At 45.9% G+C, this 14,007-nt stretch overlaps 1 protein-coding gene across 1 annotated transcript in view; it reads right to left on the reverse strand.

The window, feature by feature from the left end:
* The window catches only part of ANK3 (ankyrin 3), a 353,466-nt gene that overhangs the window by 218,660 nt on the left and 120,799 nt on the right, over positions 1-14,007 (reverse strand). Inside the window, 3 exon segments of the mRNA XM_060242643.1 lie at positions 182-280; positions 6,960-7,058; positions 12,809-12,907. Coding sequence (XP_060098626.1) covers positions 182-280; positions 6,960-7,058; positions 12,809-12,907 — 297 coding nt within the window.

Raw genomic sequence — 14,007 nt, forward strand, 5'->3', positions numbered from 1 at the left:
GCACACATTTCCAGGGACAGTTTGGCTTTAGCACATCCCTAAATTTCACACTGTATAACAATCTTGTGGGATTTCAATTTATTGTTTCTTGGGTATGGATGGAGGGTGCAGTGCTACATTTCACTACTTCTCTGTGTTATCACCAGTATGTGACTTTTTGGAAGAAGGTATACACCCTTACCTCTGTCGCAAGGCTCTGACTTGCCCCGTTATCGAGAAGAAACTTAACCACTTCCAGGTGATTTTCTTGAGCTGCCATATACAATGGGGTGAAGCCATTCTGAAAAAGAAAATAGACGATGACATAAGCCCTTTAAGGTTTCTTCACTGGCCTATCCACCAAAGATGCTGTATATGCTTAGAATAAGAAGTTGTCACCCACATTCTTTAACATTGTGAGCTCTAGTCCCGAGAGAGGCATCAGTTAATATTTCCATTACTCTCTACATTTAAACCTCTGGATAATTACCTGAAATTTGCAGATGTCGTGCTACTGAAATGCTTATTGGAAGATACTAAGAAGTCTGTAACTCAGGCAGCAGCAAAATATTGTTTTTAGCCATAAATAAGCAGAAGTTTTTAACAAAGCAGAGATGGTTAATATTGCTATTTTTAAGGTTTAACAATCGTGGGATATGAATATGAGAATGCTTTTATGTAGACAGAAATTGTGGTCTGTGACTCTGAGATTTTGCATATTGTTATTGCTGGTCAATTGACCATAATAAATTGGATAAATTGGAAGTTTTTATTAGATTATAATCTTCATCCTTCATTTTAGCATCATTTAGAGCTGAGTTTATATATGTAAAAAGAGCCCCGTGGTGCAGAGTGGTAAAGCTGCAGTACTGCAGTCCAAAGCTCTGCTCACGACCTGAGTTCGATCCCTGTGAAGCTGGGTTCAGGTAGCCAGCTTCAGGTTGACTCAGCCTTCCATCCTTCCGAGGTCGGTAAAATGAGTACACAGCTTGCTGGGGGGAAAGTGTAAATGACTGGGGAAGGCAATGGCAAACCCCATAAAAAGTCTGCCATGAAAACATTGTGAAAGCAACGTCACCCCAGAGTCGAAAACGACTGGTGCTTGCACAGGGGACTACCTTTACCTTTTAAACTTTTTTTATACATGCAGGGGAATGGGACAGTCAAATGGACTTTACCCACTCAAGTTTCAACTGTGAGATTACACTTTAAAAAAAAAAAAAAAAAAACTTCCCCCACATGTCTTTTTTAAGTCTTGCAAGTAGAGAATTAGCAAAGCCTTCGCCCTTGAGGTGCTAATAGTTCACTGGCAGGGAATGCTTTTCACGGAATAAGCTGTTGTGTGTATGTGTGTGGGTTGGAGGTTTTTTTTGTGTGTGTGTGTGTGTGCAAAGGTAACGAATACAAACAAAAGCCAGTAAATAAGAGAAGCCCTCTCTATTTTTTTTCAAGACTATGATTTGAGTCGGTGAAGGCCTGTGTGTGTGGCTAGTGCTGGCTCAGCAAACCATGCACAGCTGTTGACTTCTGGAGAAAAGGAGAAAGAGCCGAAGCTGATAGAAATGCAGGGTCAGCTTCAGAGAAGAAAAGCCAGGGACATTTTCACGGCTTTCCTGCTGACTTCAGCACCCAGTCTGGAATCTATGCTTCCCAAAGGAAAACGCTGCAATCGGTGCTCTTGTCTATAGATAAGCCCTATCTAAAGGTACAGCGGAGGGTCATTTCACTCACTGCTACAGACACAAGCTTAGATTTTGTACCAAACATGCAGCAAAACCAAGTAAGACCCATCTGAAGTGCCTTGACAAGTGTACCTGCACGATACACATGTTGGTCACATTCACACGTTGCAGTTTTTTTTTCCTAAGACCTGCACTTAAAATATTTTGGAGATCCATCAAAAATTGTAAAGTGCAAAGCAGGAATGAGAATCATGGATCACAGGGGCTCAGCATCTAAAGTGGGGGAAGACCTATTGGTTCTGATCAGAGCTTTTTTTGTAGCAGGAACTCCTTTTGGCATATTAGGCCACACACTTCTGATGTAGCCGATCCTCCAAGAGTTTACAGTAGGCCCCATAATAAGATCTCTGTAAGCTCTTGGAGGATTGGCTACATCATGGGGGTGTGGCCTAATATACAAAGGAGTTCCTGCTACAAAAAAGTCCTGGCTCTGACTGATCTCTGTGCAATCAGGCCCGGCCCGAGGGCGCATGGCACCCCAGGTAGTCTCAATGCCTGCTGCCCCACCGCGCTGTGCCCTCCACCCCCTGCCCCCCTCTGCATGCCTCCCTCTCCCTCCCACCCTCCCAACTATAATGCCCAGGGAACTGGCAGCGAAGCACCGGCTCCCGGAGCTCTTTCAAGGCGCCCTCTCCCCCACCAATCAGCTGATCGGTGGGAAAAGCCATGGGGAGGTTGGCGTCTCCTATGCTGGACTTCAGGCGCTCTCGGGATGTTCAGCGCTGGGAAAAACCAGCGAGCCGCTGAAAAAGCAGTGGCGGCCACTGCTGCTTCATCCCCACTTCCTTCCCAGATCGCGTGGGAGAGAAGTGGAGAGGAAGCAGTGGCAGCCGTTGCTTTTTCAGCAGTTTGCTGTTTTTTCCCGCCACCCCAGCGCTGAACGTCCTGAGAGCACTGGAAGGCTGGAATAGGAGACGCTGTCCTCCCCATGGCTTTTCCCGCTGATCAGCAGGGGAGGGGGGCTCCTTGAAAGAGCCGATTTATCGTAATGTATCTTAATGTGCATGAATATCTCATTCTAGTTGGAACATTTTCATGTATACTTTATAACCAAAAGTATTATATCAAAACTAACTGTGGTTCCCCGGGCATTAAAAATTGGGTGGGAGGGAGGGAGGGGGAGGCAAGCAGGCAGGCAACTAGGGATTTGCCTAGGGGGCGGAGGCCGATTTTGGTGCCCCTGCCCTGCTGGCGCCCTAGGCAATTACCTAGTTCGCTTTGAAGGCAAGCTAGCCCTATGTGAAAGGACAATTTGGTCACTGCCTGCCCCCTTCCTCTCTGCCAGTTAACCACTGATGTGCCACAGGACAGGTTTAAAGGGTTCAGCATAGGTTTCCAGTTAATCAGATGGGCAGGAGATGCTGAGGTGGATGAGAGCTGGTTAAAAGTGAATGTGCATCCAATGGGGCCAACCGTTGGACGCAAATCACATCTTAAAAACACAAGTAACATAATTGTGCTTTTGGCCAGCACTAAGTCCGAGTGGGGATGGGGGCAGAATAATCCAGCAACCAGCCAAAATAAAATTGGCTCACTAAATCGGTTTTTGAAACTTTTAAGCGAGAATTCCTTATACCTTTGGTGAATTCAGTTCAACATAAGCCTATGTTTTGGGGTCTTGGGAGAAGTTGTGGCTCCAGCAGATTCATTCTGTTTCCCAAGACCTCCAGTTTTAATACTGATACCATGGGGGGTTTTTTAATGCAGGGTTTTAATCACTGCTCTAAGCGACCATAATTTTCCAGTTGCTTTACGGTGATTTGAAATGTCACCTTATTTTAACTGGTCAGTCATCTGTTTTGGGAGGTGCTCTTGTGGACCAAGCTCAGGCTGGAAAGCCGGAGAGAAACAAATAATCCAACACTGTGTTTCCATCCAAGCCTCTGCTATGAAAGCTACTTACAGCAAGAATGGGAGTGGTGTTGAACAAAGGAGGCTGGGGGAAAACGGGATTCTGGGTACCGCATGGCGAGTCATAACAAAGCCTTAGTTTGACATGAATAGGGTGGGACATCACAGTGCAGCTAGGTCCGAGTGTCAAGGCAGTAAGGAGAGCCAGTTTGGTGTAGTGATTAAGTGCACAGACTCTTATCTGGGAGAACTGGGTTTGATTCCCCACTCCTCCACTTGCACCTGCTAGCATGGCCTTGGGTCAGTCATAGCTCTCATAGGAGTTGTCCTTGAAAGGGGAGCTGCTGTAAGAGCTCTCTCAGCCCCACCTACCTCACATGGTGTCTGTTGTGAGGAGAGGAAGGTAAAGGAGATTGTAAGCCGCTCTGAGACTCTGAGATTCAGAGTACAGGGTGGGATATAAATCCGATATCTTCTTCTACCCAGATTCCTCTGTCCCCTGTTCTCTACATGTGGAGAGGTCATCAGTGTATCTTAATGTGCGTGAATGTCTCATTCTAGCTGGAACATCTTCATATATACTTTATGACCAAAAGTATTATATCAAAACTAACTGCGCCATTCAAAACAATTTCATCTCATTCATACAATAAAGAATGCAATATAAATTTAGTAGAGCGTAATTTTGTTTCAAGTTGTCCAAGTTAAGAATACCACAATAGTGTGAAAGAAACATTATTTCCAAGAGCATCACTTTAAACCATCCATTTCATAAATTAATTTGATAAATTGGGGACATTTTCGGCGGAGGAGACAAGATGCTCTATTACATCACTATTGTGCACACATTATTACAGCAGCCATTATTTCCAAAGGATTTCATTTTGGCATTTGCAAGGATTAACATAAAGTGAATATGACATAAAAGAATGGTGAAATGCTTATTTCTGGATGTATCTCTGACAGTTTGGTAATAGGAACAGGAATTCTCCACTGTTATATTTTTATCAGTAGCCAATTCGGCCAGGCAGTAATACAAGTCTGGAGAACAGAAGATCTTGGGAAGGGTTTGATGTGCTCTCTTCTCCATGAGCCCAGCAACAGCCTATTCTCCCACAGCAGATGCCAACACTCACCTCTCTATCTAACTCTCTCTCAATTCTCTACTGTTATATTTTTATCAGTAGTCAATCCGGCCAGTCTGGAGAACAGTGGATCCTGGGAAGAGTTTGATGTGCTCTCTTCTCCATAAGCCCAGCAACAGCCTATTCTCCCACAGCAGATGCCAACACTCACCTCTCTTTCAATATCTAACGGTATGGAAAGCTATTGGAATGCCCTTTCAGAATGGACTTTTCTTTCTTCTCAATTCAGGGTTAAACAGCATGACATTGAAGTTCCATAACTGGAACTCCACATATATTATTAAAATTAATTGTGGGTAGAACTGATATGGATCAGGAACATAGCATAGGGGAAAGAGGTTTAACTCTTTTACACGCAGAGAAGTATACACACAATTTCCCTAATCAAAAATGACCTGAGTTGCTTTAGGGGAAGGAAAGAAGACTAGCACCATACTTAGACTGTCTTTTTCCCCTACTGGGATTTAAAGCTGGAGGGAGGCCATTTTGAATCAAGGAAGTGAGACAGGAAAAGGAAAAGTGAAACCTCTTTTCTGCGCTGCCAGAATGAATTAGACATGTTTGAACAAATAAATATTATCTTCATATGATCACAACAAAGTTGCCAATTACAATTTATTGAGGTCTTATTTGCTTGCATTCAGAGATATCATCCCACGTGTCATGGTGTCATAATGGCTTCCTGATTGGCTGAGATCATCCACATGCCTAGTTTGGAAAGGAGGAGGAATAAGCTGCTGCATTGGTGATGGGAAGTCTACTCTGCCAGAAGCATTGGCCTGAAGCTGACAAATGCAATGCAATTGGCAGATGTTCCATGAAGCCCTAGTTTGTTCCATGGCAGATGTTCCATGAAGCCCTAGTTTGAAGTTGATTATTGTACCTTTCCTCCAAGGGAAATAAGATCTTTTAGACTGCTTTTAGATGGGCTACTTGCAGTCTTCCATGATTCAGCATGACAGAAACTGGGGAGGCCTTTGCTGCAAACCATCCTAAACACAAAGCATGAACCTGAGCCTCAAAACAGACCACAGTAAGATTGCAGGTAGCCCTTGTTTATAAAGCAATTTTGTGCATCAGGCCAGCAGGTCTGCTCACTGTGCTCTCCTCGGCTTCTTCTCTTGATATCTTATGACACTCCACAACTGCCTTTCCTGCAGCCTCTTCCTGGGGTTGTGGAGCTGTCAACTGGAGAAAGGGTCATAGGTATGCTAAGTTTGGATACAAACAGTTGAGCACCACTGTAGACCTTTAACACATTCCTGGGAACAGGAACTATCATATAGAGAAACGGCATTCCCTTGCTTTTTGCACAAATGGACACAGATTGCAATTTCTGCTGAACTGAAACGGTAGAACTCATCTGACTGTCCTGATAAGTCAATATGTCATTTCTCCTGCTTGTCCCAGGATGGAACCTGCACAGGAATGGGAAGCAGGTGTCAAGCTTCTGCCCTCATTCCACTGTCCAGTCCCCCTCACTCCTCTCACCATGGGAAAAAAACGGAAGGGCTCATCTTGCAAATTCAGGGGACTTTTTTGAATGCAAGTAAAAGGGGGCTCCCCCAGCTCTACCGCTAATTTCTGCCTGGGAAGTGAGGAGTAGGAGGCAGTATGTGCTACACTAGGGGCAGTCAAACTTGTTTAACGTAAGAGTCACACAGAATAAACATCAGATGTTTGAGAGCCACAAGACTTGAACGTCAGAATCTTGAGAGCCTCAAGACAGGAAGGAAGGAAGGTAAGTAGGTAGAGGAAGGGGAGCGGGAGGGAGGAGAAAGAGGTGGGAAAATGCAACTTTAAATGCATTCTCCAAGCCACTGGCTTGCTTGGCTTGGAGAAGTGTTTTAAAGAGACAAATGCCTCCTCCAAGCTGGCCAATGGGGTGGTGGGGGCTTCAAGAGCTACACAATGTGTGTGGGAAAGCCACATGTGGCACCTGAGCCACAGTTTGGCCACCCCTGTGCTAGACCAAGGCCTACATGCAAACTCTCCCACCCCAGGACAACCCCATGCAAGGGAGAATAACAGCTGCAAAGAGAACGTGTGGATTAAACGAAAGGAATGTTTTAAATGCAAATCACTAAGCCTTATCACTAGCATCTGTTTTAGCAAAACAGACCTACTTGTGGAAGAAAAGACTTACATCTATGTAGGATAACACGTCTGCACACACATGGTCTGTATGTACAGTCACACCACCAACTTCCAGCACACCCCTTTCTGCACCACCCTCATTTACCTGAGACTGTGCATTGACGTTGGCCCCGTTCGTAACCAGCACTTTCACCACTTCGGTCTGCCCCGCCAGAGATGCTATGTGCAAAGCTGTGTTTCCTTTCTGAAACGAGAGAAGGGCACGGCATGTGAAAAACATTCCCCCTGATCTCGAGCGCCGTGCGGAGAGGGAAGACCTGGCTGGATCTGCCGACAACACAGCAGATGCAGTTATACCATGGGGAGTTCTGTACTACCATCGGTCATAGCCCTGGATTCCGAACTATTTTGGAAAGGCCTCAGAGAGAAACTTAGGCCAATGGAAGCATGTGTTTCATTTCTCCCAGCAGCCGACAAGGAGGGACAGTCCTATGGTTTGACACTGCTAAAGCAGGGGCTCCATGTGGGAAATCCTGTGCATTTTGGAAGTGCAGCAAATGGCCCATTATGTGCATGCATGCAATGCCTGTTTCTGCTCGCAGCGAGTCAGTTTGGTGTAGTGGTTAAGTGCGCGGACTCTTTTCTGGGAGAACTGGGTTTGATTCCCCACTCCTTCACGTGCACCTGCTGGAATGCCTTGGGTCTGCCATAGCTCTCACGGAGCTATCCTTGAAAGGACAGCTGCTGTAAGAGCTCTCTCAGCCCCACCTACCTCACAGGGTGTCTGTAGTGGTGGGGGAGAGGTAAAGGAGACTATGGTATAGGATGGAATATAAATCCAATATCTTCTTCAAAGACAGAAAAGCTCACTGTACATGAGCTACGGGGGTACAGAATGGGTTCCTTTTGATTTCCTGGCGAGGTATTTTTGCCAGGGAACAGGAGACACCAATTGGATTTTCTTCCTCAAGAATCAAAGTCAGGACAAATTCACACACTGCAAGGTTCACATGTTCCCCCCATGTGTCCATGTTCTGGGAGTCCTGTACATCATTACACACAAGGGCTTTGTAACAGGTCAATTAGACTTTAGGCTCACCTGCCGGAGAGACAGAAATCTGCTATCCTATCAGTCCTTTAGAGAGTGAAGGTGGCATGGTGTAGCCCACAGGGCTTTTTGTGGGAAAAGCCCAGCAGGAACTCATTTGCATATTAGGCTACACACCCTTATATCACCGTTGTTTCACACAGGGCTTTTCTGTAGCAAAAGCCCAGCAGGAACTCATTTGCATATTAGGCTACACGCCCTTATATCACCATTGTTTCATACAGGGTTTTTCTGTAGCAAAAGCCCAGCAGGATCTCATTTGCATATTAGACCACTCCTCCTGATGCCAAGTCAGTCAGAACTGCATTCCTGTGCGTTCCTGCTTTAAAATAATAATAATAATAATTTAAAAAGTCCTGGTGTAGCCCAATCTCATTGGAAGGTAAACAGTGTCAGCACTTGGAAACCCCTTGCTGGGGTCACCATAAGAGTTGTGACTTATTTGTGCTTTACACACATATTCTTTCTGTTGCCCCGGAAGGTCAGACCAGAACCAACAGGTTGAAATGAAAAGAGATTTTGGTTCAACATTAGGAAGAACTTCCTGACAGAGAAGTTCTCCAGTGGAATCAGTCTTCCTTGGGAGGTGGTGGGCTCTCCTTCTTTGGTTTTCAAACACAGGCTAGATGGCCTTCTGACAGCAATGCTGATTCTGTGAACTTAGGCAGATCATGAAGGGGAGGGCAGGAAGGGATGTGCCAGTGCTTAGTTCTCATGACCCTTTCTTATATGTCCAGGGAAATGCTGATTGCCACTTTGGGTTCAGGAAGCAATTTTTCTCCAGACCAGTTTGGTCAAGGATCCTAGAGGTTGTTTTTTTTTTGCCATCTTCTTGGCATGGAGCAGGGGTCACTGGGTGTGTGTGTGGGGGGGGGGAGGCATTTGTGAATTTCCTGCATTGTGCAGGAGGTTGGCCTAGATGACCCTGAAGGTCCCTTCCAACTTATGATTCTGCTACTGAATACATCCAGCTTCCTTGACTTTCATGCAGGGGTGGAATTCTAGCAAGAGCTCCTTTGCATATTAGGCCACACCCTCTTATGTAGCCAATCTTCCAAGAGCTTACAAGGCTCTTTTTTGTAAACTCTTGGAAGATTGGCTACATCAGATGGGTGTGGCCTAATATGCAAAGGCGCTCCTGCTGGAATTCCACCCCTGCTTTCATGTGAGTGTTACTGCACGCTACACATGCTTCAGGCAGCTGCAGCTCCCTATAACCTGTGGCCGCTTGTGTTCCCTTTCCAGAAAGTTTCTAGTTTTCCATGTAGGGCCCCATGCTGCAATCTGAACAATGTGAAAAATCCTGGTCCCATTCCACTCACTTCAGGTTTCACACAATTAAGAGGTAAAGAAGGACAAAGATGCCCTGGATTTAAAGGGCATCTTTCCTCACCAAACTGCAGCAAAACCACATGGGCTTGGAGGCTGTGTAACGCTTCCGCTGACACTAAGGATTTCCATCTGCAGAGTGGAACTCCCATTGCTTTCTTTCTCCAAGTGCAGCCCCAACGTTTCCTTGAAATGTTGCTCTCGGGGCAGGGCCGGATTAACAAATAGGCAGAGTATGCACCGGTCTATGGGCCCCCATGTATTTATGGGCCCTGGACTGGCTCCCCCCCCCCAACGTGTCTTCCCCTGATTGCAGCTCTCCCACCTGCAAGCGCAGCCAGCAACTGAGCTGCTCTTTGCGAGGGGGCCCGCGAGATTTCAACTGCCTAGGGGCCTCCACAGGGTTTAATCCAGCACTGCTCAGGGGACCCCCAGAAAGACCGTAAGTGGGGAGCTGGAAATATGCAGTGGGAGGGGCAAATCACTGAAAGCCACGCCCCCTTCTGTCATTTGCAGATATCCTCTGGGATCCTGCTCAGTGACTGACATTAAGACTGCAAAGGGATGTAAGCTAGTGCGCCCATGGAAAATGAACTTCATAATGCAAACTACAACCGCAATTCCTAACTCAGCTAACCACAGCTGAGTTTTAGGGTTAAATTATTTTGGGAGGCCCATTAGCAAAATCAGAGCTATTTTTGTAGCAGGAGGGAACTCCTTTGCTCTTCTTACAGGGCCTACTGTAAGCTCTTTGAGGGTTGGCTATATCAGGGGGGTGTAGCCTAATATGCAAAGGAGTTCCTGCTACAAAAAAAAAGCCCTGAGCAAAACTTGGCATCAGACAAAACGACAACAACACAAATCGAAATTTTAGGAGGTGAGGAATGCTAGAAAAAAGCTGTTCAGTAATGAAGACTATGAGAGGTATGCATAAGACAATAGCTTATTTGTGAGTTTCAGTCTGGATTTCCATTAAAAGAATTTCCACACTAAGGGTGACCCAAATGCAACACAGTTGTGCAGAAAAGTGCTGCAGTTTTTGCCTTCCCACCATTGCATGGCAAGATGACATGACAGAATTCTTCCATTCAGGGCTTTTTTTTGTAGAAAAGCCCAGCAGGAACTCATTTGCACATTAGGCCACACCCTCTGATGCCAAGCCAGCTGAAACTGCGTTCCTGTGTGTTCTGGCTCAAAAAAGGCTCTGCTTCCATCCACCCAACTAGCAAAGGCATGTGTGCGAAGCGCCATCGTCACAGTCCTTATAGGGTTTTCTAGGCAAGAGAGCACTTTGCAGTTGCCTGCTTCTGCACAGCAGTCCCAGTATTCCTTGGTGATCTCCCATCCAAATACCAACCAGGGCTGACTTTGCTTCGCTTCTGGGAGCTGATGAGATCGCACTAGCCTGGGCTATCCAGGTCAGGGCCTAGGAAAGGTAGAAGAACCCTGATCTTTCCATCTTCTAGTAACCTTATCCAGTCTAGGGTTACCAATCCCCAGGTGGGGGCAGGGGATCCCACGGTTTGGAGGCCCTCCCCCCTGCTGAAAGTGCCTGGAGGGGAGGGAAATGTCTGCTGGGTACTCATGATTCCCCACGGAGACTTATTCCCATAGAAAATAATGGAGAATTTATCCTCAGGTATCTGGGGCTCTGGGGCCCCTGTTTTTTGAGGTAGAGGCACCAAAGTTTCAGTATAGTATCCAGTGGCTCTCCCCAAAATACCCCCTAAGTTTCAAAAAGATTGGATCAGGGGGTCCAATTCTATAAGCCCCCAAAGAAGGTGCCCCTATCCTTCATTATTTCCTATGGAAGGAAGGCATTTAAAATATGTGCAGTCCCTTGAAATGTGATGGCCAAAACCGTCTTTGGAGTTCAATTATGCTTGTCACACCCTTGCTCCCGGCTCCACCCCAATGTCTCCTGGCTCCACCCCCAAAGTCCCCAGATATTTCTTGAACTGGACTTGGCAACCCTAATCCAGTCTGCCAGCAAAGCGGAGGGGCCAAGAACCCTAGCCAACTTGCTAAGTTCTAAAACCTTCCATGAGGAAATATACTTAGAACCAATGTCCTCTCTCAGCTGTGGAGTCTTGTAAGCAGACAATCTACTTTGTGAGCTACTAGCATTACAGTTGTGAGCTACTAGGGCTGCCAAAGTACAGTAGGTACCATAGGGCTTTCCACTCCCAAATCGCTACAGCGTCCAGGAAAACCATTGAGTTTTCCAGGAAATGCCTAGAGTGGCCGGCACACGACATTGCCAGTGCAATCACATCATGTCCGGGTTACATCATTGTGATGTGTGTGCAAAGCACGTGTGAAGCAAGTCTCCCGCTGGAGCCCGCAGGGGATCTGGCAACCTTATGAGCTTCTAGCATTAAAGTTGTGAGCTAGTTTATAAATTAGTTTGCTCTGGGGCCATTTTCAGTGAGCAAAGAGAAAAATGTGTGAGCCAGAGGCTAAAAAAATCTGTGAGCTAACTCACGCTAACTCAGCTTAGAGGAAACACTGCTTAGAACCACAAGTATTTCAGACTATTCTGTATTTGAGCACTCTGTACCATGTCCCTATGTTTAAAGATCACATACCTGTTATGCTCTAGCAACAAACCTGAAAGCTGGAGTTGCCAGGATACTAACTGAAATTCTCCATCTCCACAACAGCTATGAGAGCCAGTTCGGTGTAGCAGTGAAGTGTGTGGACTCTAATCGGGGAGAACCGGGTTTGATTCCCCACTCCTTCACATGTACCTGTTGAGTGACCTTGGGTCAGTCACCGTTCTTGAAAGAGATACTCTCTCAAGAGCAGTTCTCAAAAGAGCTCACTCAGCCTCACCTACCTCACAGGGTGTCCGTTGTGGGGAGAGGAAGGGAAAGGAGATTGTAAGACACTCTAAGACTCCAAGTGAAGAGTGGGGTATAAATCCAATCTCCCCTTCTCTTCCCTTCCCTATGTCTCCAGGGCTTTTTTTGTAGCAGGAATTCCTTTGCATGTTAGGCCACGCAGTCCTGATGTAGCTAGTCCTCAAGGAGCTTATTAATAGCCCTGTAAGCTCCAGGAGAATTGGTTACATCAGGGGTGTATGACCTAATATACAAAGCCGTTCCTGCTACAATAAAAGCCCAGTGTCTTACCCTTCAGTTCAGGAACACTGAAATGTGCATGCTATGGCAGAATTGGCAATACATACTTTGCAGCCATACTTTTAACCTTCCACTTGAGAGCTTTCCTCATGCTCCCTTATGCTCAGCTGCTGAGCTATGACCCTGGCCTTCTTTCTTGACTGTATAGAAAAATCAGTGGGCCTGTACTGCAGGGAGAAAGGAATACCTCCTGACATTTATCTCTCCATCCATTCCTGGTTTCTCCAACACTAGACTTCAGGCCCCATTAATGTTGGTCCCCTTTGCTGGCAGCTCTCAATCTCGAAGGCTCTTCTGTCACACAAAATCTGGCCTGGCTCAACATCTCACTGTCTGCAGACTATTGGCCAACACTTTGCTAGTGTGGAATGCATGCAGGGGAATAAGAGAATGGCGGAGATAGCTGCTACAGACCTTTGTTGCGGCATCCACGTGAGCACCTCTCTGGATCAACTCCGAGACGACTTCGACGTGGCCTTCTTTGGAGGCGAGATGAAGAGCGTTCAACCCATTCTGATAAAAACAGAAAGGAATGGGAAAGAGTGATGCCGGGCGTCCACAGCAACACGCAATATGTCAAGAGGCCCAAAGGTCGCATTCCGACATGATGAGGGCTTGCATGGAAGGATAAAAAGAGAGGCCCTTCTAACCCTCGCCTGGAAAATGAATTGCTTTCAGCACGTCACGTCACACGCAGTGCAAGAGACCAACTGGCATCCTTGGGACGAATAAAACAAATCTCTCTTTATAGGGCACAAGACACATTGAACAGTGCTGTATAAAACCTAAACGATGATAGCGATTATCATCATCAACCTAAGGATGCCTATTATGCACGCTGTTTCTTACTTCTGACCAGCAGTACGGTGCACAAAAAGATACGCGGTGAAGTAGAGTATCATGCATTGTGAAAAAAGGAGAGGTCCCAGCCTGAAGGAGCTTACAGTGTCAATTCCAACAATTACCAAGAGAAGGAAAAAGGGAGAGGAAAGAGTACAGGATAAGGTTGCCAACCTACAAGGTGGGTAAACAACAAAATATGTCAGGGTGCATAGACCAAATGTAATACAATCACATTGACAGATAAATCACAAATAATACGTATTAACAGAAGTTTCTCAAACAATAAGCACCAAAAGAGAAAAAAAAACACGCATATAAATAACTTTTTGATACAATAGGGACTCGTAAGAAACATCTCAAGGGAGAAACCAGTCTCATTTCAAAGCATTACACATGGAACGATTCTTCCAAAAAGAATGAATGCGTCAAGAATGCTTCTTGCCATGAGTGTATCCATCTTGGTCCAGGCCATATTAATATGCACACTTGCTCCGCTAGATTTGCTCGCTCGCTAATCTATTTTTATCATGTTTGTAATAAGCACAACTAACCTGCTCTATCCTGGGAATGCGGTACGGCCAGCATCTGAAGGTCAAGTGGCTTTATCTGCTACCCAGATTCCTACTTTCACTTCTGTGAGAAACCTGCATCTGTTAGCTCAGTAGAAGGGGGGGAAGGGGAATGCTTTTTATTGGTAGAAAAAAGGCGCTTTGAGTTTAAGCATGTAACGGTTGGGACCCAAGGTTATATTTGTATGTACTGAGCCTACG

This window comes from Heteronotia binoei, chromosome 6, assembly GCF_032191835.1.
Source record: "Heteronotia binoei isolate CCM8104 ecotype False Entrance Well chromosome 6, APGP_CSIRO_Hbin_v1, whole genome shotgun sequence".
Classification (NCBI taxonomy): Eukaryota; Metazoa; Chordata; class Lepidosauria; order Squamata; family Gekkonidae; genus Heteronotia; species Heteronotia binoei.